Consider the following 23,949-nt stretch of genomic DNA (forward strand, 5'->3'; position numbering starts at 1 on the left):
TAGCAGGTAGAACGAAAGGCAGGGTAAGATTCAACAGAACACTATGGAGGGAGAACACGGTGATGTGACGAGCTATTGAAAAGGAGAGATATTATACAAACTGCACAGAAATTAAAAACTAAACATGTAAAAGATCAGCAACAAATGAGCACAAATAGAATCCTGCAATACTGCAAATAATTAATGACATTATTTTCATTCTCTCAACTGCAGAAATAAACCAACTCCCATTAAATACTAGTGTTCTCACTCTCTTCCTCCTTCAATCCATCCCTCAGCTGAGACTCCTTTGTCCCCAATTACACATACACTTTGCAGAAATACTGATATGTAACAAATCATCCAAACCTCACTCAAGTTCTTTGTTGCTGCGCTCACCTGGGTTTGTATGTACATTACTATGTTTTTGTGCCAATAGCTACGAAAGCAATAGGTATTTTAAAAAGGGAAGTAGAGAGGCACACGTTGGGGATGATTAACACATTTTCTTTTTTTCTTTCTGCATTATTTTTTGTGCAACAGCAATATCTATAGTTATGCTGTAAAATATTTTTACATTTATACATGCAAGTTCTTAGGAACATTTCACAACAGTGAGGGGGTGGGGAAAGAAATTGTATAACTCACCTTCTCTTTGTCCTCATTGGTTCTCACTCTTTCACCGTAAACCAAAAATACATGTTGGGCTGGATTGTAACATCCAGGTGACTGATCGACAAGCATCAACTGACACCAGCGGAAAAGATCACGCAAGTTAAATTCCCAGGGTCCTCCTTTTTGTCCCCATTTTTTTTCAACCATGACTTCTTGATCAATCTAGAAAAAGCAGCAGTTGTAAAATAATAATAATAATAATAATAATAATAACAACAATAATAATAATTCCACTTGCATATGAATCTTAAAACATTTCTTATGGGCTTCTGACAATAGGCATCCCATACCTAATGCAGAGGACACTGGAAGGCATTAAGAGTCCTCTGCCACTGTCAAGGAGTTGCCTGGGGCTGCTGCTATCAAATTCAGCCTGCCCAACATGAAGGGTGGCTTATCTACTAAATATTAACTTCCTAACACCTTAGGCATTTTCATCTTTTTCTTTCTTTTTGTTTTGGACTCCAGGGATGATATTTCAGCAAGACCCCTCTATACAATATTCTATGCAAGGGATAAAACATGTTTTAGTTTCTCTCTTAATACCTTTCTTGGCTGAGTCAACTATTTTTCCATACACATACTCAGTGTAACTTCGTAGAAGCCACTGGAGACCAACGTAACCGTATCTGTCCACTCTTTGCAATGGCATAGTGGATCTAAATCTCTATAATTTTAAATATGGATAAAACATATAGTAGTTGAACTTCCATTTAAAGTAAACACACAAAACCGTTACAGAGCATCAGCTGTAAGGTGTTACATTTTTCCAAGCATTATTTTTCAAAACATTTTCCAAGCACTATTATGGTTCATCTACTTCTAATTTCTTACAATGACTGCCACAGATTTAAGGTTGGTGGAATATATAGCTGAGAAACCAGGTATGTTGCTTACCCTTAGTCTTCTCAGATACAGCAACACCTTGCTTAACATCGTAGTTACGTTCTTGAAAAATACAACTTTAAGCGAAACAATGTTAAGCAAATCTAGTTACATCAAAATAATTACCTACTAGCAGGCGGCAGCCAAACGTTATAACTAAACATCACCCGACTTTAAATGAGTATGTTCTCTAATAGATCAGCAACATAATAACGAAACAACGTTAACTGGGAGGGACAATGTTAAGTGAGGAGTACCTGGACAACTAACATGATCTCATTTAGGAAATGGGTTCATTGGTAGTTCAGAAATCGGATTTTAGTTCATCAGTGTAACCCTAACGGCTCTTTGGAGGGCTTTAAAAAGCCTTCAAAATTTACTTTGACTCACCTGAATTAAAATTAATTTGCACATTTATAACAACCTTCAGATTTAGGGGAAAAACTTGTTACTGTATTATATGGCTCTGGATGCGTATACAGAGAAATAGTACTGAAGCCACAAATTGGCACACTTATGCAGTGATGCACCATAAATTAGACTTTAGTGCAGGCCTTCCTCAAAATATACTGAATTTTGTATTTTAAGTATCTCTGAATTTCTTGCCATGGAGGATGAGTCTATTAAAGTCTTCTCTTTGATAGCAATCGATCAACCTCTAAATATGCTGAAAATGCCCTGCATACTCTCATGAAACTTTACAGCTCAGGTTATTTACTCTCTGCTTCAACAGTTCTAGGATAACCTATGCTCAGTGAAAGTTAGTATCTGCCATATTCAATTCTGAGTTTCCAAAACCCATTTTTTCCCCCAAACTTAAGATGGAGAAGAGGTGAGGTTATATCTCCTATATCTACCAGCACATTAAGATCTTTCTACCGTCTCAATACAATCAAAAAACATTTACATGTTGAGGTGGGGGGTTTTTTTGTTTAACATTAACATAAAATCATACTGTTCATTTGGCTTGTATGTACTATTCCTATTCTTAGGTCTGTGGTATCTCTATAGTGTTTTGCCTTCTGTAGACAGAGATGCCTATGGCTCTGCATAGCACCAAGCTGGGGGAGGGTGGATTAAGGGAGGACTCTTAGTTGGTCTCTAAGGACCAGCTAACATCTATGAACTGTATAAATATAATCAGTAAAAACCTAATTTCCAAGAAATCAGGAATTGGGGAACAATGCTGACAAGCTTAATAGAATGCTCCCACATTTTGAATATTTTTACTTGACAAATAGCTTTACAGCTAAGCTGACTAGCCCCCTCCCACCTTAAAGGAAATGGCTCAAACCTGACCTGCTATTTGAAGGTCATAAAAAGTTGTATTTTATCCCACTTCTACTTTAATTTTCATAGCTAAGTAACTGTGAATTTTTTTCTTCAGGTGTCATCACTTAGAGGGCTAACTGGATTTCAGAGAAAATCACTGAATATATTTAACAAATTCTAGCAGGATTAACCTATTCCATGCGTGTCTGATCTAGCAATGATATTAGTGTATTTGTCAAATAGCATTAGACAAACTGCAAAAAGGTGATGAACAAGACCTAAATACATATGCTGAATAATGGTAACATGCTGGCATTTGGCTGACTGTTCTCATTACATCTTTTCTTTCTTAGACATTTTTCCTTTCCTATGCTCAGTCTGCTGTTTTCCTGCACTGAAACATAACATACTCTTTCCTCTGGTACTTTCTGAATTTACTGACTTTCCCCCTTCCAGTTTCCTGATCTGTTGTGTTCTACATCCTCCTTTATACCTTTTGTCTCTCCCAACTTCTCTGCAAAATCTCTCTATGCTACACATATTTTTGTTTTTAAAAGGCCCTCGCATTCACTCATTCTGCTTTCATTCATTCTATAAACACAGGCATTAATTCAGACTTAAAGATGAATCAAAATATTTACCTTGTTATTGAAGGCAACCATTTTAGCAATGACATTTTTGTCAATGGCAGGAAACAGGGTGTTCCCAATGAACTCCATATCTGCAGCTGAAAGTGGATCAACATATACCTAATAGAATTGATAACACAGTGTATTATTCCTTAAATCATTACAAGAATAAATACAGGATGGTGGCACAGCTCGAAATAAACTGATGACTTGCCTGCGTAAATCTATTGAGGAAAGATTTGGGCAAACCCTTTCGTCCACCCCCCTGCCGATATGGATTCTGGCATCCAAAGATCTTTGTCTTCTTATGTTGCACATGAAAACTCATTCCCAATTCTGGGATGTAAATCTCTGCCCGATGGTCAAAGCAGGCGTTCAGTCCTTCTAATACAGACTGGGAAGCCAGATTCAGCTATTTGAGAAAAGAAATAGAAAAAAATAATAATATTGCATAAAAATAGCACCTCCCATGACCTCTACTTTAACAGGCTATAATTTGTGTATGAAGGTAAGATTCTAATCCCCTGTTCCCATTCAGAAAAAGTTTCTGAAACCATCTCCAGCCATTGTTCTATATTATGGCAGGACAGCAGTTGAAGCTGTAATTACAAATTTTTCTATTTCGGTTCTTCCACCATGGTGTCAATAGGGTATTACAGCATCATTTCATTATAAAAATCTGTCCTTTGTGCACTCATTGTTTCTTTTGGGCTAATTTTTATGCTTACTCCTAAGTCTGCAGGTTAAATTTTTGTTAAGCTACAAAAGTTAACAGAGATGTTTAAGTTACATAAGCATTTTAAACTGGCGGTTTTACAACAGAGAATGTAAGACTTCACACTTAGCACAATTATAATCAAGATCTCCAGGAGAAACTTGATCTTTGCTATTTTTTTAAAATAAAATACCGCATTAAGAGTTTAAGGATAAAATTTTCCAAAGTGTCTAAATAACTTTGAATCCAAAATCTTAAATAACTTTCAGAGCTTGGGAGTCCTATTTTAAGTCACTGTACTTAAAACTTTTGAATGTCTATATTACTTCTGAATCGAGAACAGGGGTGCCAAACTCAACCTGGATGACTCTTCTTCAGCAATCCCTCACAGTTGAGGATGATTGTCTTCCATGACTGTCTCATCTGTGTATCTGAAAATGGCTGACGAGGCCTATCTGGGATTGACTGACACTACTGCAGCTCAGACATGTTTCCATGTGGGGTGGACGGTGCTGGCTTCTCGATTTGATTCACAACTTGCTTGATTTGGCTTCCGCTCCCACTTTTCCATCTCCTGTTGTTGTCCTGAGATTTCAAAGTACTGAGATCCCTGCAACAGACTCTTCCTCCATTTGGGGTGGTCCTGGGCCCCAAAGAGCCAGCTGGATGAGTAGCACGGTGTCAGTCCACAGGTCAGATCAAGCCCACAGACCAGCCCTCTTACCGCATGAAGCACCATACACTGTTCTGAATCAATCTGGCATGTGCTGCAGGCAGCATGCAGGTCCATCCTGATGCCTGCAGGCAGCACCAAGGGCTCTGTAGGCTAGATCTCTGGTGCCCTTTATCAAGAATGTAGGGCTTTGTCTATGCTTAACAGGGTTTTCAAGTACTGCTGTACCAGTATATTCCACTTGGAAATGCAGCAGGAGTTTTTCATTAATATAACTGCATCTGCATTCTGCTGTACAGCTATACTGATTAGAGGTGTGACTTTTTTCACTCCTACCAGGCACAACTATGGTAACAAGCTTTCAAATGTAAACTTAGCCTTGGGCTCCCAAGTCATTTAGACACTTGTGAAAAGTTTGCACAAGACCCCACAAATCACCATGTTTTTCTTCTTCTAAATGCTCTATATTGATTGTATGCCAGATGTGCACTCACCTCATCTAGCACAATCCAGTGTCCAGCCTTTAATGCCGCAAGCAGAGGCCCATCCCGCCAGGCAAATTCTCCTCCCTTTCCACCTTCTACAGGCAAATCTGTGCCAAACAAGTCTGTTATGTCCTTTGGAAATAAAGGAGAAACGCAAAGATCTGTGAAACTACATAAAAGATCATAAAATCCCTAACAGCCTGTTGCTGACCTTGGCTTGCTTTATTTTTAAAGTGAACAACATTCCAACCTTACTTTAAGAGTTGTGGCATATAAAACATTTTCTGAGTTTTCTATGTTTGGCTTCCAGTTACCCATTAGTGCATTCAACAAAGGGTGTAGACCGACTACATGTTTATTCTGGAGTCACTCACTCAATATTTTTACCCTGGAGGAACAAACAGACACACAATTAACTCTGTGAAGCTGGCTGCCAGCAGTAGGCTCTATTACTAGTTAATAGGGGAGTTAGTTTGCCCTGAGCAAATAGCTACCCTGGAATGAAACTCACAATGATAGGGGACACACAACACATATACCAGAGTAGCATTCTCCAAAGTAAATTTAAATCGTCTCTCAGAAGTAACTTTACATTGGAGAACAGCATTTTCTCTGAAGTAAATCCTGTGCATTGTACCCCACCAAATTTTGGGGTGTTCGTGGGATGTCACAAATGTTTTCTTGAGTTTGTTCTATGGATATGGCATGCATGGTCTCACTGAAAAGCTAAGGTTATAATGCATTCATTTGCTTTTATCACTGTATGGCATATTTACATTATCTGTATGCACCTTTGTGATTTTGAATATGGTTTAATGAAAAGACCCAAGGGATGCATATTTAAGGAAAAGGATTCATAGACTGTAAGGCTGAAAGGCATCTCAGAAGATCATTGGGTCCAGCCCCTTGCACCAGGCAGGAAAGACACCTGGGTTTAGGTGACCCCAGCAAGTTGATCAACTGTCCAGTCTCCTCTTGAAGAAAAATTTCCAGGGTAGATGATTGCATCACCTCTGAAGGGAGCTTATTCCACAGTCTGGACACTAACCGTGAAGAAGTTTTTCCTAATGTTGAGCCTGAAACGGTCTTCCAGGAGTCTGTGGCCATTACTCCTGGTTTTCCCCAAGGGTGTCCTGGTGAACACTTGTTCACAGAGCCCTTGATATACCCCTCTGATGTAGCGGTAAGCTGCTACCAAGTCCTGTCTCAGCCTTCTCTTTTTCAGGCTAAAGAGTCCCAGATCCCTCAGCAAATGGTCAGGAGGCTGGAGTACATGACTTCTGAGAAGAGGCTGAGGGAACTGGGCTTATTTAGTTTAGAGAAGAGAAGACTGAGCAGGGATTTAATAGCAGCCTTCAACTACCTGCAGGGGGTTTCCAAAGAGGATGGATCTAGACTGTTCTCCGTGGTGGCAGATGACAGAACAAGGAGCAAGAGTCTCAAGTTGCAGCAAAGGAAGTTTACATTAGATATTAGGGGAAAAAAACTCTCACCAGGACAGTAGTAAAGCACCCAGAGAGGTTGTGGAATTTCTATCCTTAGAGGATTTTAAGATCTGGTTAGACAAAGACTTGGCTGGGACGATCTAGTTGGGACTGGTCCTGCTTTGAGAAGATGCTGATTCAGAAAATTAGTGATTCGGACATAGACACACCTTTAAATGTTTTTTCTACATACCTCAAGGTACCAGGCACAGCTCGTGAATGCTGCAGTGCTGAGGCAGATGGAGCGTGCCCCACAGGAGTGTGGGGGGGGCCCCCCCGCATGCTTGGCGGTGAACCTGGAAGTGGCCAGGAAGTACTTCCAGTCCACTTCTGGGTCCGCTGCTGAGCATGCTGGGAGGGCCCCTCACCCCCGCTTGGCGATCAGCAGCAGGGGGACCCCAGGTGCCCCTCCCCAGACCCAGGAAGCAACAGTGGCCAAGCCAGGAGGGCTCACTCCCCAGTGGACCCAGAAGTGGACCAGAATGCTAGTCCACTTCCAGGTCTGTTGCTGAGCATGCTGGGAAGCCCCCTGCACACCTGTGCGACACTACATCCACCCCACCATCCCAGCGTTCATGAGCCACCTGGTACCTTGAGGTATGTAGAAAAAAACATTTAAAGCTGTGTCTAAATTTGAATCTCTCCGAATTGATCCGGAGGTTCCGACTCATTTCAGAGAGATTAAAGGGTCTCCTAATTCGATTCAAATTTGGAGATTTGGCCACCAAATCTCCGCCAAATTGAATCAGGGACTGAAGCTTTGCACAGCTCTAGTATAAGGCAGTGGAACTGAGTGTTGCAAGGATAAAGAGTTATCCCAGGTCAAACCTTAGTCTGTTCCTTGGGATAAGCAGCAGGACAGTGGTGGAAAACTTGGGCCTTTGAGGATACCCTGTGGACAGGTTTGTGACAATGTGTCCACTCCAATATTCCAGCAGGGTAAAGTGAGAATGTTCTCATGTAAGTGTGGTGGGTGTCCACACTAAAAAGAAGGAAAAAAACTCCCTTTAAATCTTTCAAGCAACTGACCAGGACCCAAGATAAACTCAGAATCTATGAAGATGTGCACACAATTTGATCTAGAACAGTGTTTGTCAACCCTTTTAGATGGAAGCCACCCCTCCGTAACTTCTGTGAATTGAGTGGCATCACATTTCAAAAACTACCATATTTACTCAAATCTATCATAAGGTTTCCCCACCTCCCCTTTCAGCACTGGGGAAAAAGCCCTCCTCTTATATTTGAATATGGGCGAAGCAAGCAGCTGCTGTGCCTCCAGAAGGGGCCAGGCTGGATCAGTCATGCAGCAGGTAGAGGGCACATGAAGCAAGGGTGAGTGGGGTACAGTGCAGGGGGAGCACAGGGAAGGGGTGTATGGTGCTAGAGGGAGCATGGAGGAAAGGGTGGCAGTATGGCAAAAAGGGCATATGGGGCTGGGGGAACGGGAGGGGGGCAAAGCATGGATAAGGGACATGCAGAGCACATGGAAGGGGCATGCACTGCAGAGGGGCATAGGGAAAGGGAACCACAGAGTGCAGTGGGAAGTTGCTGTGGCTCCAACCCCAACCCTGACCTGGGCTGTGGGGTAGAAGCTGAAGCCAGAGCTATCACTACTACCTGGCCCAGCCAGGTGCTCCATGCCCCCACACAGACAGAGCCAGACCAGCTGCAAAGGTAAGCAATGGGGTGGGGACAGGGGAAACAGGGGGACAGGCAAGGCAGGTGGGGCTTGTTCACTTGTCACGGCTTTTCCTGTAGCAGTGGTAGGGGTGGGGAATGAATTTAAGAGGTCCTTTCAACAGCTAGATTCTAGACCTGGAAAATTAAAACACATTCATAATTTTCCATGACTGGAATATAATACATGGGTGGGGAGTGGGTATCATCTTAAATCCAAATTTGTCTTAGATTTGGGTAAATGCAGTAATTTATTACAGTTTTCCCTCCTAGCTGATGGGCTGGGCAATGGCAGTGGGGGAGCATCGAGGCAAGAAAGGGCCTGAGCACAAGCCTGTGTTTATCATCTCATTTATCTCATTATATCTTGTGGTAACACCCTTCAAAGGATCTCACATCACCCTGAGACTCACTGGCCTATAATACAGCTTCTAGAAATGGCACTTTCCTAACAGAAGCTCTCCATTCTTTCTAGTACCCTACTCCTACTTAGTTTTATCTCAAACTGATGATGGAAGCTCAACACTTACAACTCAGCGTCCGAGTATTCATACTTTTATAGAAACTACTATTTTATACACACACACTGAAAAATGTACAGTTAGGGGGATAACATTCTACTTTACCGTTTGTTCAGACAGGTTGATTCGAACAAGGCAATTTCCTGAAGCATTTGCCAGTGCTGCTACTAGACTGGTCTTCCCCACACCTGGTGACCCCTCCAGGAGAATAGGTTTGTTTAGCTGCAAGGCTCTTAACACCCTTTGTGCATTCATTGCTGTAGTTCCTGCATTTAGAGCGTAATCTGTTACACTGTTCCTCTGAAGGCCAGGGCCTAAAACATGGGGAAAGAAAAAAAAAAAGTGTCAAAAATTACAAGCAAGGATGTTACAGAGTATTAAGGAGCAAGTTTTCAGTCTGTTGGCTCGCTTTTCACCCCATTACAGAAAGTGATAGAATACAGACCTGCAACTCATTTGCAGTGAGTATTTATCATTATTTATCCAGTATTTATCATTAAGAAAAAACGGATCGAGCAGATGCTTAAGTTTGCATACCTGCTCATGTCTGAACATTGACTTTACAGTGGGTTTGGATATAGGAATAAACCACAATGGAGGTAAGGGAATGAAAATCAAACTGATCAATTCTCTTCTGAGCCTACAACTAGCTGCAGGTGGAAATAAGAGGCAGGTTTTTGAAGGTATAACCTTAAAGGAGTGGCAATGCATGTTATAGGAAAAAGGGTTCATTTTTCACATGCTGTCAGTATGTGGAGCAAAAGTTGAAATTACATGCCTATCATGCATATATTTTCTTTTCTTTTATTATCCCACACAACAAGGAAAAGCATCAAGTTTGTTGCCCAACAGAAAGCTCCGCACTTTCTATCTTTCTGTATCACTAGTGATATCAGCTAATCAGGATATCACACTGATTTCACTAATAAAAGAGCATTTCTAATTTTTGTGAGGTGAGTCACTCCCTTGGCTTTATAGACTGTGAAACTCATTTTCTATGAAAAAAAATTCCATCCTTATTTCCATACTTATTTCTGAGCTAATCTGTCTGGAGACAGTGAGTGGTTTTTCCAAAGGCTATATCAAGTCTGATGGAATTGGTGGATGAGTAAATATTCTAACCTACTGCAAAGGGCAGCAAACAAAGCAATGGATTTAAACTACAGGAAAGCAGATTTAGATTAATCTCAAAACAAATAAAAAGGAACAAAAAAGCACCAAAAATGAAAACCTGAACCAAAAGGGCTTCTTAACAACCAGAGGCCAATGGAACAAATTCTCCAGTGAAATTGTACAATCTTGTCGATTGGAGATTTTCAAGAAAACGTACATCTGGAATGGTTTAGGAATAGTGCATCCTACATTTTGCAGGATGAACCTAAAGTGACCCTTGTAGTCAACTTCCACCCCTACCATCCAGTGATTCCTCAGGCTGGCTATTGGATTGCCTTTTCCAGCTTTTACAGGTAGATAAGCTCTGCTCAAGGACTGATGGTAGTGGGTGAACTGAATGTGAAAAGCACAAAAGTATTGCTTCCCAAAACTGAAGCGAGTTGATTATCAAGGGATGCACTGAAATAAGTCCGAAGGCAATAAACAAATGACTGAAAAAATGATTGCTAAACAAGTGAAAAATTTAGATATGTTTGAGGATACTTTGCACTAATTTTATAAAAAGACAAGATATTACAAATGTTACAACACTTTCTAAATTATAATCATAGTGCCTTTGTTATGGGTTAGTACTTGGTAAGTCATTAAATCCCCCCCCCCAAAAAAAAACCCCCAAAAAACCCAACAGCAAACAAACTTGACATCAATGCCTGCCAAAAATGTCTTGCCTCTAGGTATGAAAAATGGATGTATTCCTACAAAATTATCAATCCATATAAATTCCTTCTCCTTCATTCTGTCATAAATCCTCAGCTCATTCTTCTGATGTTCTGTAAGCTCAACAACTCTGCAAAGCTTCTGATGTAAAAATTTCAGACACTTTTCACGTGCTGATAAGGCAGTATGAGCTGAGCAGGATATACCTATATTAAAAGAATGCAGAAGTAAAGTAAACTGTACATGTATAGCTAGATACAATCATTTCACAGTTTGTGCACAAAGTACATGGATACATACACATGGAACATGTTTCTTGATGAACTAATATTGATTTCCACAGAGCATGAAACGTTTAAAAATATCACATAGCAAAATTTACTACAGGATGCATTAAAAATCAGAAAAAGTTGTATTTACTCTCAGCCAACAGCTGTTGGCAGTACCTATTATTAAGGCAGACTAACACTTCCCACTGTAAGACCCTACTTTCAACTGTTCATAACTTCACAAAACTAACTTGGGCTGAAATTTTCTGAGCAGGTTTTAGCTTCAGGCTTAATTTTATGGAAAAGACACCATGAGAAAGACAGGTGGGAGTAGGCACACAGTCTAGAGAAGAAGCAGAAGAAAGGGGACAATGTGACCCACAAACCCATGTAGGAAAGGAAGAGACACACTGACAAGGAGCTGAGGTGCCTGTGGAAGAACTAGAACCGAATCATGTTTTTGAATGGAAACAGCCAGGCATTGTCCTGTTTTGTGTACAACCCCAGTCCCACAAGGACACATTAGATATTTTGTGGACATGCCTATTAGCTCTAGACCCCAAGAAAAGAAAAGCAGGGAAATGCCAAGGTTGAGGATTCTAGCAGAGCTGAAGTGGTAGATGTCCATGGTGACAGGCACAGCATTGACAAGACTAAGACAGAAGCAGAACTTTTAGGTGAGTAGGAAACTGCACCAGATGAAACTTAAGTTGGTCTAAAGACTTCAGGCTTTGGGAAGCAGGGGTTTGATGACCACACCTTTGGAATTTGGGCACTTAAATACTGTGGTATCTGTTACATAGATCCCCTCTACATGTCACAGGTATTGAGCAATTACCTAGTTAATTATGCAATTACCTATCACACAATAAAAAGCTCCAGCCAACTATAAAGTTAGCCCTCAAATGTGTGTGCTAACTTTCTAGCTGGTTGCTATTGAGCTCTAATTTGCACATGTAGCACTGTCTGCCCTGCAGCTGGGAGCCTCATCAGTTGGCACAGCTCTCAGCCACAGGAGTGCACCATGCCCAGCATAAAACCCCCAAGCCCTAGAGATCATGGTTGCCACAATCCCTAGGGCTCCGAGGTGCTGAAACCCCTAAAGCAAGAGGATTGCTGCAGGGGTGAGCCGTCACCCCAGGAGTGCAGGAAATTCCCAGGGCCAGTAGATTGCAGGGTTTCCCGCACCTCTGGGGAGGAGAGATCACTGTAGCAGTGATCTTCCAGCTCTGGGGGTGTATGAGGTGCTCCTGTAGCTCGGAGACCCTCAACTGAGATGTGTGGGGCTCACAGCCACAGAAGCTTGTTTCTTGCTGGTGCAGAGGGAGCCTGAGATCAGACTTCCCCTGCTCCAACAGTGAAGTGCAATGGGATCTAATACAGGATCCCACAATCATGCCTCCTGTGTAGCATGACAGGAGAGGCAATTGTGTAAATTGTGTATTAGATCCCATTGCACCTTTATATACACAGAGGGTTACAATAGCAAAATAAGGAGAGGGAGCGGGAGAGGGAATGAGAAACATTTTTAATATACTAATCTGTTCTTCATTAAATACTGAAGACCTACCTGAACCAATGGCATCAATATACACCAAGCATGCAGCATGGACAAAAGATATCGCTGGAGAAATGCACTCCTCAGACAATTCTGACACTCCATCCTCTACCATGACATTCATGAAGTTAACCCATGATAAGACATCCCGTACACTGAGAATAAACTGGTGGCCAAATTCTTGGTTAGTCAGCCATTCAATGAAGTCCATCATGAGCTCAGCTATGTCTGCCTCTAAAACATAAAAAATATCGTGCAATTGTCAACTAGATGTTATAGGTCATCTCCCAGATTTTGCTGTAGAACAAGAATAGGGATTTTCATAGTGTAAAGAAAAAATATAAATTCTTTGAATTTTTAAAAAATATTTGTATTGAAAGCCAGTGCTTTTAAAGAGAAAAAACAAACGTTTATATTTCTCAGCGAAACATACTTTAAAAATGTCCATCCAACCCCCCTCCACTCTCACAATGATTATATTCATTATATGAATGATACAAGGGAGATAGTTCTTGAAATTTCTGATGTCTTTAAGTGCTATACTGGGTCAGAACAATGGTCCATCTAGCCCAGTACCCTGTTTCTGATAGCGGCAGAAGTGGATACTATACAAGGAGAGCATAGAACTGGATATCCCTAGACCCTCAACCTTTTTTCATTTGAAAATTTTCAGTGGAGGTGTGGACCCCTCTAAATTCTAAGTGTGGGTATTCACACATTTTTGATTGATTGTAGTCATCTTTCACAGACCCCTTAGACACAGTCTGCAGACCACAGGTTGAAAACCACTGCTCAAGGAGTGATCAATCTCCTATTTAATACCCACTCTGGCATCCACTATTTATTGGTTTAGAGATGCCAAAGGAAACATCTCCAACTATTTAGTTCCAGGGATCACTGTCTCGTCAATAAAACAGGGCAATAATTTTCTTTGATAGTATTCACAATTTTACATTGAAAACCGATGACTGAACTCATTATTCAGAGAAAAGTGGTTTTTAACATGCAAGACAATTGATACTGTCATTGTCATTGTAATTTTAATTATGCAGTATTACTGGACTAGTCTATCTGCAGAAAGAAATTTTCTAACTGAATTGAAGAACTCACCTACTTTAAAAGATTGAAGTTCAAAGAGAATTATGGCTTTAATGTAGAATTTTGCTTATGTTGCATTGCAGAGGTGAGATTTCATGATCAGCGGGTTCTTTTCTTGCCTTAAATTCTGTTAATGAGTCTCTGACCTACCAAACTTTTATTCATTTATTTATTCTTAACACTTGTTATGAACTTTTGAGCAGAACACCAGAAACCAGATGAAACTAATTTGATCCATAACTAGCAAGTGAATATGAAGGATGCCATTTTACATCTGAGGTTATGAAATGTTTTTCATCAAAGCCAAAAATAACTACTTCCTTCTTTTCTGAGTTTGCAAAGAATATGAAGTAAATGCCTTCATAAATCTGGTCACTTACGGTTGAAAATCAGTTTCCAGTGACAAAAAGGGCTTCCTGAAAAATGCAGGGAAAGTGAAGCTAGCCTTAGAAGTTTAAGAAGATTCAGGAATTGAAAATGTCTTTCCATCCAAGTTTAAATTTACACAAGAGACAGAGAAATAACATTCCTAACAAGGAGAGCATGAACAAAGGACAGTCCCAATGGCAGTCCTAAACCTGTGGGCCCCTGTTTAGAGGATGAGAAGAAAAGCTTGAGTTTACTTCTAGACAACAAAAGAAATAATTACTCCCATTCCTAAAAAATAATCCTTTACCCCTTAAGTCTTATGCTGTGTGCCAGGATTTGCTGGACTGAGAAGGAATTCTTAAAATCCCCCATGAATGCCTCAGTAAAAATTATCAAGCTTCCCAAAATCTTCCTAATGGGGCCTGGCAGTAAAGCTCTCACCTGTCCCTCCTTTTCAGCTGTGATGCCCTGGGACAGCCATGAAAACTCAAGGAAAAAGATAGTACTGGAGGCCTAGAGTAGGGGTTGCAATGCCCCAGCTTGAATCTGAGGTAGGTGGGAATGCACTAGGAGCTGGATGCCTCCACCACTTCTCCCTGCTACCCAGCTGCAGAGTAGCATAGTGCAGGGACACCCCTCTTTTCTAGAGCCCATGACTCCCAAATAAGGCAGGACGCAGGGAGAGTTTCCCTTCTGCCAAAGCTCCCAAGCAATTGATTGCAGCGCAACATAGGGAGAGCTCCCCCTCCACTAAGACACTCAGCACTCAACTGCCGTGTGGCAGACCCCCCACTGATACATGCCACCGAAGCCATGACTCTGCAGGGCAAATGCAAAGCCACCACAAGCTGGATTTGCTCTGTGGGCTGCTGACCTCCAGACTTAAGAATTAGAAGACACGGAAGTAAACCAAGCCCCTGAAAGCTCCTTCAAGGTTTCAATAACGGAGGTTAAAGGCCCTTCAAGATTAAATGTTTGGATAATGGAGGGTAAGATGTAGCGGGCAGGAGTGACTCCTTGAGCTACTCAAATGCTGTAAAGCCAAGTAAAGGGTATCTGCCATTCGGATCCTTTTACTGCATGGAAATCTGGGGACTCTTCTTCATTAGTGTCTTGAGGATCCTATGGAGTGAGCTGGCTTTCCACAAAGATGAGATTCTCTTTGTATAATGGCTGCTTTTTGTCTGTCAAAGCATCACAAGTGTTTCTCCCCTGCAGCCTTTGAGAGAGCTTCTGCCACCATGAGTGAACCTTCTTCCCCCTTCAGTGAAGCTGAAGAGCTAGTTTCATCTCATCTCAAGAAAGTGGCACCAGTGTCTAAGCAGACTACCCAGTTTTCTCTCAATTAAGTGTAGGTGTTAAAAAAAAAGGTTTAAGACTACAGCAAAGCATAATCCTCCAGGAGGCTCACCTCCCAACCTTGTTTTTATCATTCACTGGATAGCCATGGAAGTCACCTCCCTTGCTGTGCATTTGAGTAATCAAACTGAAACAGCACAGGGAGAAGCAGCTGAATGAGGAAACTATAGATGGAACCAGTTATCCTGTCTACTTTCCCGGCAAAGGGAGGAAGGAAGAACCCACTACCTGTAACATTACAGACTGCACTGCAGACCAGTTAATATTTACTGCAATTCAAGTAACGCACATTTAGCTTTTGCTGGTGCAAGAAACAGAAATTATGAATTTGGACCTTCAATTACGTGGAAAACAAAGTAAGCTTTTAATGAGATGGGCACTGTTGAGCTGCTAGGAAAGGGGAGCTTGACACTGCTTTGCTACCAACTTCTCATCAGTCATACGAAAGTGACGTTTATGAAAGAAAGAACAGAGGCCAATGCCTATCATGAAGTCAGCCTGCAAATACACATTTACGGAAATTAGGGATATCATGAGATGAATCCTTGGCAAAACTACATCAATATCCAGGTGTTTGAATCATACCTCACCTCCCCATCCCAGCACCCACCCACCCATTTATTCTTACTTTGCTGGTTTATTCTATGCAGAGAAAGTCCTGGTTGAAGATTGTGCTTTACGATCTGTATTAAATCATCACGACTGTTGCTCTGTGGACACCATATCTCTGTAAATCTGTTGCGCAGTGCAGGAGAAAGCTGCAAACAAACAAACATATAGCCAATCAACTTTCATTATGGCTACTACAAACATATGTTATCTACAAGTGAAATTAAATGTTTATAGGTTAATAGATCTGGAGCTTATGAATCATTACAACAATAAGCTAATCCCTTTTCAAAATAACTTACTGTTCCTTCTAGTGCTACCAAGGGTGTTTATAACTATCGTTAGAATGAGAAAATGCAGGTTTTAGGATCTTCTATTGTGTGCTCAAAAGAAACGAGGAGCTGCTATTTCTAAAAGACTGAAAGAAGAAATTGAGCTAGCTTGCAAAACCTCGGAGACAAAGCATATCAAACAAGAGCCATGCAAGTCAGCAGCCCCCTTGCTCTTGGAAAAGGAGACTTACATCCAGGATTGACCTGAAACTCCCTTAACCCCTCTCTTCTTCAGGCTGGATTAAAATGAATCAATGCAAAGGCAATGAACACAGGTCCTTTTGGTGGATTTGTCAGCACATTCAAAATGACCAACTTTTCTTTATTGAATAAAGTGAGTCTATAAACTCACTAGGGGGGACCAGAAGGGTTTGGGAGAGGCCTTGTTTCCCCTAGCGCCTCCTGGCATAACAAGGAATAACGGCCACAAGTTATTGGAGAGGAGGTTTAGATTAGACATCCGTAAGAACTACTTCATAGTTAGGGCAGCTAGGATCTGAAACCAACTTCCAAGGGAAGTGGTGCTGGCTCCTACCCTGGGGGTCTTTAAGAGGAGACTTGATGCCTACCTAGGTGGGATCATTTGAGCCCAGTTTTTTCTCCTGCCCTGGCAGGAGGTCGAACTTGAAGATCTATAAGGTCCCTTCCGACCCGACTTCTATGATTCTATGAATACTCCCCTTTCTTTGGGAATAAACAAAAATTAGTCTAGAGACCTGACTTTCCTTAGGGAGCTTTAAAGACAGTTTTTGGATAACTTAATGGGTTATTTGAGAACTATAGTTTTAAATAAATAAGAACCAACTGGAATGCTTGTCTAGATTTTTTTTTTTTTTTAAATGAAGAACCCAATGTGACAACTTCTGTTGTCAGTTTGTTTGAAGCATCATCTGTCCTATCAATTCTACACTGCTCCACATACATCTTATAATCAGCATTGGATGGGGGCTATATTTTTTCCTAAGAGTTACAAGTCATCGGTGCAGTATTTTTCACATTGTATCTGCTCATGTGATTTAATGTTTGAATTTTTCCTTATTATCATTGTGCTCAGCATTCACATACATTATTAAGATGACAGTACTTGCAAGTGATGAAAGATAAGATAGCCAAGGTTTTTTCAGAGCCTTAAGGCAGACTCCGATATGAACCACTCCAATATGAACTTCTAACAAACGTATATTACATGCATATAACAACACAGTATCACAACTATATGGCACTAAATTTTAACATTAAGCAATGTCTATCAACTATTTGGATGTTGGCATAGAAAGTTTCTTGAGCAAGTTTGCAGACAAAAATGGGAAAAGACTGCAAAAATGTTAAAGGATGACAGCACAATTCAGAAGGATCTTGCCAGATTGGAAAGTTGAGCTAGAGCTAACAGGATGAAGTTCAATGTGAATAAATATAAGGTGCTACACTGTGGGAAAAATAAATCAAAAACACAAATAAAAAATGTGTGACACCTGGCTGAATGGCAGCTCTATAGAGAGGAACTTGGCAGTCTTAAAAGACCGCAGACTTAATGCGAGTCTGCAGAGTGATGCAGCTGCACAAAGGGCAAATGCAGTTTTGGGCTGCATCGATAGAAGCATTAGGGTGCAATATGTGGGAGGTGATAGTGCCTCTCTACTCAGCTCTGGTCAGACCTCACCTAGAATACTGCATGCAAGTCTGGGCTCCACATTTTAAAAAGGACACAGAGAAGATTCAGAGGTGAGCAACAAAGATGATCAAGGTTTTGGAAGGCAAGTCTTACAAGAAGCAGCGGAAGGAGCTAGGCATGTTCAGCTTGGGAAAAAGGCTAAGAGGGGACATGGTAGCAGTCTTAAAAAACCTGAAGGGCTACCATAAAGAAGAAAAGTATATAGAAGCAGGACATTGGCTGCTGTGGTTCCCCTGCTTTATCTGTGGCAGGTTATGGTGTTAGGTCTATGTCAGTGTCTCCAACCTTTTTAAGTAGATTACCTTTAGCATTTAAAAGCAACCCAAGATCTACTGTATGCCACTGCTACCTCCTCTCCACCCTCCTGCCCAGCAGGTAAGTCTGTGGGGAAAGAAGCGGGGGGAGCACATCAAGGCAAAGGGAGAAAAATTATTTGGGGGTGCACCTCCTGAGCAGGTAAGTCCCACCCAGCCGGGGCCCCACTCGATTTATCCCTGCTCCTGCCTCTGCCGCACTGTCCCTCACCACAGGGGCCTAGATCTAGCCTCTGCCTCTTCCCTCCCCCACAGACTGACCTGCTGGGCTGGGATGCACACATGCATGCATACACGTGGGCACTCAGCCCCCACCCCAGCCTCAGATCGACTCTAAGAGGCTCCAAGATCTACCGGTGAATAAAGAGCCACTAGTTGCTGACCACTGGTCTATGCTGTATCAGGATTGAGGGTAGTCTTATGCACAGTTTACATTATGGTTTCTATGGGATGGTTTGGAACTGCCTCAGGCAGCAAGCTGGACTAGATGACCTCTACAGGTCCCTTCCAGCCGTACATCTCTATGATTCTATGAATTAACATGTTCAAAATGCATATTAGATTTCTAGCAGCCTCAGCAGTTACCTCTTTTTTCCCAAAGTCACCACCTGGATTCATAGTTGCCAGGATACGAAATTTCTTTCCTGCAACCAGTAGCTCTACTTCATTATCCTCGTCTTCTTGACTACCTTTCTCAGCAAGCACCAATGTCTTTTCAGCTTCAAGAACACTAAGGAGAAATTTTTAAAAACATTATATTCAAATATACTTGTTTTATTTGAACCCCACACCTGGCAATTCAGAAATCCTCTTGCCGTACATAAAAAACATGTAGAGTGGTTTCAATAAAATGGTTTTCTATAAAATGTGAATTATACATTCTCTTTATCATTTCTGAAGACATTTATGAATAGGTAAGTATGGAAAGCTCAAATTAACTTTGCAATGAAAGCCTGCACCCAAGTTAAAGTGGCCAGTCAGAAGACCTGTACTGCAAAATGAAAACTTTCCTAACTTTCCAATGAAATAAGGAAACTTGAAGAAATATTTGCAAAGACATGAAGAGAACCCTGAAAGAACTGGCATGAAATAGAAATCCTGAAGGCAGTGGAGAAAGTGACTGCCAGTCATCTCAAGAGGTCTGGTAATCAGATGGACAGTAATGTAGTAATCAAACACTAACATACAGAATAAGTTGTAACAGTTTTACACACAATAACCAGCTCTTTCCCTGGTTCTTGACAATTTGTGGCACTTTCCAAGAATGCAGTGTTTCTCATTGAAAATACTCTATTACAGAAGCTTAGAGAAAGTACAGCTTTCATAAACTTTACTTAAACATAAAAAGCTATAGTGCTACCTACAGGCTTCATTGCAGATTTTACTTATGTTGTGCAAATTATTCTATTTTCCATTCTTGCTCTATTGTACTACTGCATATTGTTTCAACTGAACTGAGTTTAACTGTATTTTCTGAAGACATCATCGGTTTACAGAAATGGACCCTCTTGTCCCTCAGTAGAAGGTGACTGTTACAGCTTGAGTAGAAGTCAAGCACAGAAATATCTATGGCTACAAAATATCTCAGGACCGAAACAATCCCAAAATACACACCATTTCCACAAAACTTGAACCAATCTGCACATTTCTATTTCTGTTTCAGAATATTTAAAGTTTTTCCAGTATTGCTTTAGTAGTGACGTAACCGCAGTAAATGCCCATTTGTCTATCATACCCACTCCCTGTCATCCCCTCCTGCCAGTAGCCTCTCAAACACGAGAAAGTTGTAAGAGTACAGGATTTCTAGTTACAGCAGTTAACAAGACATCAGTCACAGCACCTTAATCTCCAGTGAACCACTGAGTTACTTTGACTCATTTTTATTTAATCAAAAACTGAACAACTAAGAGAAAGGAAGAGAGTTAATAAGCTAAACAATTAGAAACATCTGAAGGAAGCTATATTTGTCCATTTCATGTCTGCAAAGAGCAGCCATATCCAAGCAGCACATTTTTACCATACATACCTGTTAAGTCTCTCCAAGACAGAATCATCCGCTAAAGAAATCTCATCAAGGAGGAAAAAGCCATCTTCCCTCATTGCCAATACAAGAGGTCCATCACGCCATTCAAAGAGCCTAGAACTGCCAGGTTCCTCCTAGGCAATGGAGATGGAAAGGAATCTCAAAACCCATTTGTCAGTTCCTGCTCCCTCAATGATGCTAAAGCTGAGTGATAGCAAGAACCCCTTGTTATGAGACAGACCTTGTCATTTGACCTCTGCCTGATCGGCCGTAGTCCCCCCAGGAAGTCTGATGTTTCCATATGCAAGTGGCAGTTCACAGAGTATAACTTCTGATTTGCTAATGCTGCAAATATCTGGCAAACAGTAGTTTTACCACATCTGTAACACACAAAGAAAGGAATGGAGTCAGCTGAAGCTACGCATGTAGTTTCTGTGTTTATTCAATGGGGGAAAAATACCCTCGATCTTAGATTCAAGTATGGGGGGTTGAGCAGGGGTTGGCAGCAGTTGCAACATCAATTCTGACCTAGAACCCAGGGTCCGAGTCAATGCACGCATCCTTCCCCACCCCTGCTGCTGCCTACCTTCCCACTGCAGCTCCAGCTGAGGCTGGGGTCACACATTCCAGCCTGGGGCAAGGAGCACATGCTTCCTTCAGCCTCTGCCCGAACAGGCAACAGTGGTTCCAGTGTGGCAGCTCTGGTCCCAGAGAAGATACCGCCACTGCTGAGTGCTTGGGCAAGTGCTGGAAGCAGCATGTGCTCTGTGCTCCTTGTTCTGTGCTGACAGGGCCTCAGAGCAGCAGGCAAAACTGTGATAGGACAGTAAACAGCAACAGCAGTAAAGGGTGGTGGCATGTGGGGCAGGTGCCAGGGAGTACAGGCACTGTGTAGGGGGGAGGGAGAGCAGGCACGCAGGATGCAGGCACCAGGGGAGCAAGTTGGGGGTAAAGGGGAGGTAGCAATGGGCAGGAGCTAGACTACTTCATTCCCTTGTCACCTGTTCCCCTGGCTGCTGCTTGTCTGACTGCAGTAGTGGAGGGCAAGACTACCGTCTAAAATTAGGTTCTATCTATGGAAAATGAGAACAAATTTATAAATTTTCCAAGCCTACAATCTAGTTACTGGGGGAGGAGAGTGCAGAGGCGAGAGTCACCTTACATTCAAAACTATCTTGGAGTTGGGTAAATCTGGTAATTATCTGTAGCAAAAACATATAGAACAATTCATTAATGTAATAATAAAAACAGGTTACCCAGTTTCTCCCACCAGAAGAACTGGTTCACCAAACTCCAGGGCTCGCCCCACCAGAACTGCAAGCCTCCTCATCCCTTGAGTCCAGACAATATGGCCAAACTCCCTAACCAGAGACATCTGTGTAGATGATTTAGCTGCACAACACAGAACAAATTATTAGCTCTGATCATGCATGTAAAGTTCCTGATTTAGTTCTTTCTGAAAACTCACCTAATAGCTTCCTAACACTTTCCTCTGAGAAGAGAGAATAGGGATACAATTTCTTCTTAAAATGTTTTTCAAGAACACTTTGAATAACATCTGCCTCCTCCTGTTTCCTGACTCTGCCTGTCAGAAGCATAAAACCTGTAAATAAGACAAGAGAAATCAGTATAGTCACTTTCTCTTTTTAAAGTGAAATGTTACTGCTCAAGTAACCGGGGGCAAAAACAGGGATCAGGAAGAAAAAGTTATAGCTATTTCCTAAAAACAGCAGTGATACCATCAAGAACAGAGACAGAGACACACCATCATTTGCCAGATGTTGAAGCCAGTCATAATCCTTCTCTGTCTGTTCTGCCATTCTGTATCTTTCAGCCCAACGAAACAAGTCCCGAAGAGTAATGTAGCCATGCTTCCCAGCAAACACTGTTGACCCTCTGCGATAAGACTACCAAAGGAAGAGACAGAACAAGATCATACACTTCTCAGAAACCAAATACTTAAAAAGCAAAATCCCTAAAAAGCTGTCAATATACTACACTTCCTAACAAATCACCATAATCAGAACTTAGTAGATTCATACTCCCCACCTGAGTGTCACCTCTTATTTATTAATTGGAATAAAAAGAAAGATTTAGGTTTCTCACTAAAAAAACCCAGCTGTTTAGAGTTTTCAGTCTTACTGTATTCCAAACACAGCACAAAAACTAAACACAAAGACCCCAAGCAGCAAGAGACAGCAGCAAGATACCACCTAAGAAAACACTCCCAATGCCTCAAAACAACAGCTATTACACTTCTCCTATTTTCTATAGGTTTAAATCATCTAGCTGCAGTATTCTTACCCAGGGATCATGTTATTATTTAAAATATTTCTGTTGGTGCCATTTTCCTATTGAAGGGCTCTTGGTTCCATTTATTTACATCTGAACAACATGTATATAGACTTTTCTGTTTAAAAAACAAAGTTTCTGTACCTGCAGATCTAGCATGACTTTGACAAGTTTACTGCAGTAAGAAGGTGGCAGACTGCATCGCTTGTGCAGGATGGTTTCCAGTTCACCACTTGGAAGTTCATCAAAATGAAGCTCCACAAAACGATTCCTGAAGGCTCTAGACAACACCTAAAAGATAAATCAGAGAATGGCATTTCTGAACTGTGCTTTCTCTCTTTAATATGCTGTAAATACATCCAGCCCATAATGCCAAAGGAAGCTGGACTGTCTGGTGGTGTGTTGGTTAATTCTTGGAGGAAGAGGGAACAGTTTGGCTAATTATTCAACTTCTGAAAAGGACATCAACAGTCCCAGCAGTCTATTTTTCAGTATTCTGGGATAAATCAACCATTCAGGGTCAACAAAACTTCAATTTATATGGGCTCCAACACAGCAAAGTATATATATGCTGTTCACAGAATGTGACTGTACTTCACATCATTTACATGGAAAAGCCAGTTCCAGTCATATACAAGCCTGATATTCTCATCAGTCAAAGAACCCAAGATTTTTAAGTTGAGATCATATAAGGATATCACTTCCCCCAGCCCCCCTTCTTTTTTCTTTTAATTAAAAACCAATTGAAAATTTCATATATTTTTGTTGAGGAAGCAACATATAAATCTATCTCAGAAAAATCCCTTCTACCCAGTCTAACCAGATATTTACAAAAAAATTATTTATTTGAAAGCTTACAGGTGCACACACCTTCTTCAGGCATAGGAGAAGATTGTAAAATTTCTCCTAGATGGAAATGAAAATTCAACCTATTCCAACCAGAAGATCTTATGACACTTTCTGATCTCCTATGAAATATGAACTTTCATTTCCACCTAGGATAAATTTTACAATCTTTACATTCTCCTATGACTGAAGAAGGGTGAATGTGCTTGAAAGGTGGTAAATAAAAAATTCTTTTTTTGCAAATATCTGTTATTAAACCAACTAGATATCACCTCTCCCGTGAGTTGGTGGATGGGTCGTTTTCCATCTGGAGGGACGTGGGCAGTGGGGTTCCACAGGGCTCGGTACTCAGGTCCGCACTGTTCAACACCTTCATCAGTGAC

The 23,949-nt window shown here is 41.3% G+C and overlaps 1 protein-coding gene across 4 annotated transcripts in view; it reads right to left on the minus strand.

Moving 5' to 3' along the window:
- The window catches only part of MDN1 (midasin AAA ATPase 1), a 150,606-nt gene that overhangs the window by 75,736 nt on the left and 50,921 nt on the right, over nt 1-23,949 (minus strand). For all 4 annotated transcript variants that reach the window (XM_019537753.1, XM_019537752.1, XM_019537755.1 and 1 more), the window contains exons 26-40: nt 22,865-23,011; nt 22,194-22,335; nt 21,897-22,031; nt 21,685-21,820; nt 20,670-20,808; nt 20,432-20,562; nt 18,991-19,135; nt 16,107-16,236; nt 12,665-12,886; nt 10,837-11,031; nt 9,101-9,309; nt 5,323-5,445; nt 3,655-3,852; nt 3,453-3,560; nt 628-816 (exon numbers count right to left, since the gene is read on the minus strand). In XM_019537753.1, coding sequence (XP_019393298.1) covers nt 628-816; nt 3,453-3,560; nt 3,655-3,852; nt 5,323-5,445; nt 9,101-9,309; nt 10,837-11,031; nt 12,665-12,886; nt 16,107-16,236; nt 18,991-19,135; nt 20,432-20,562; nt 20,670-20,808; nt 21,685-21,820; nt 21,897-22,031; nt 22,194-22,335; nt 22,865-23,011 — 2,349 coding nt within the window. The remainder of the gene's footprint in view (nt 1-627; nt 817-3,452; nt 3,561-3,654; nt 3,853-5,322; nt 5,446-9,100; nt 9,310-10,836; nt 11,032-12,664; nt 12,887-16,106; nt 16,237-18,990; nt 19,136-20,431; nt 20,563-20,669; nt 20,809-21,684; nt 21,821-21,896; nt 22,032-22,193; nt 22,336-22,864; nt 23,012-23,949) is intronic.

Source organism: Crocodylus porosus, unplaced genomic scaffold (genome assembly GCF_001723895.1).
Source record: "Crocodylus porosus isolate Cpor-Errol unplaced genomic scaffold, CroPor_comp1, whole genome shotgun sequence".
Classification (NCBI taxonomy): Eukaryota; Metazoa; Chordata; order Crocodylia; family Crocodylidae; genus Crocodylus; species Crocodylus porosus.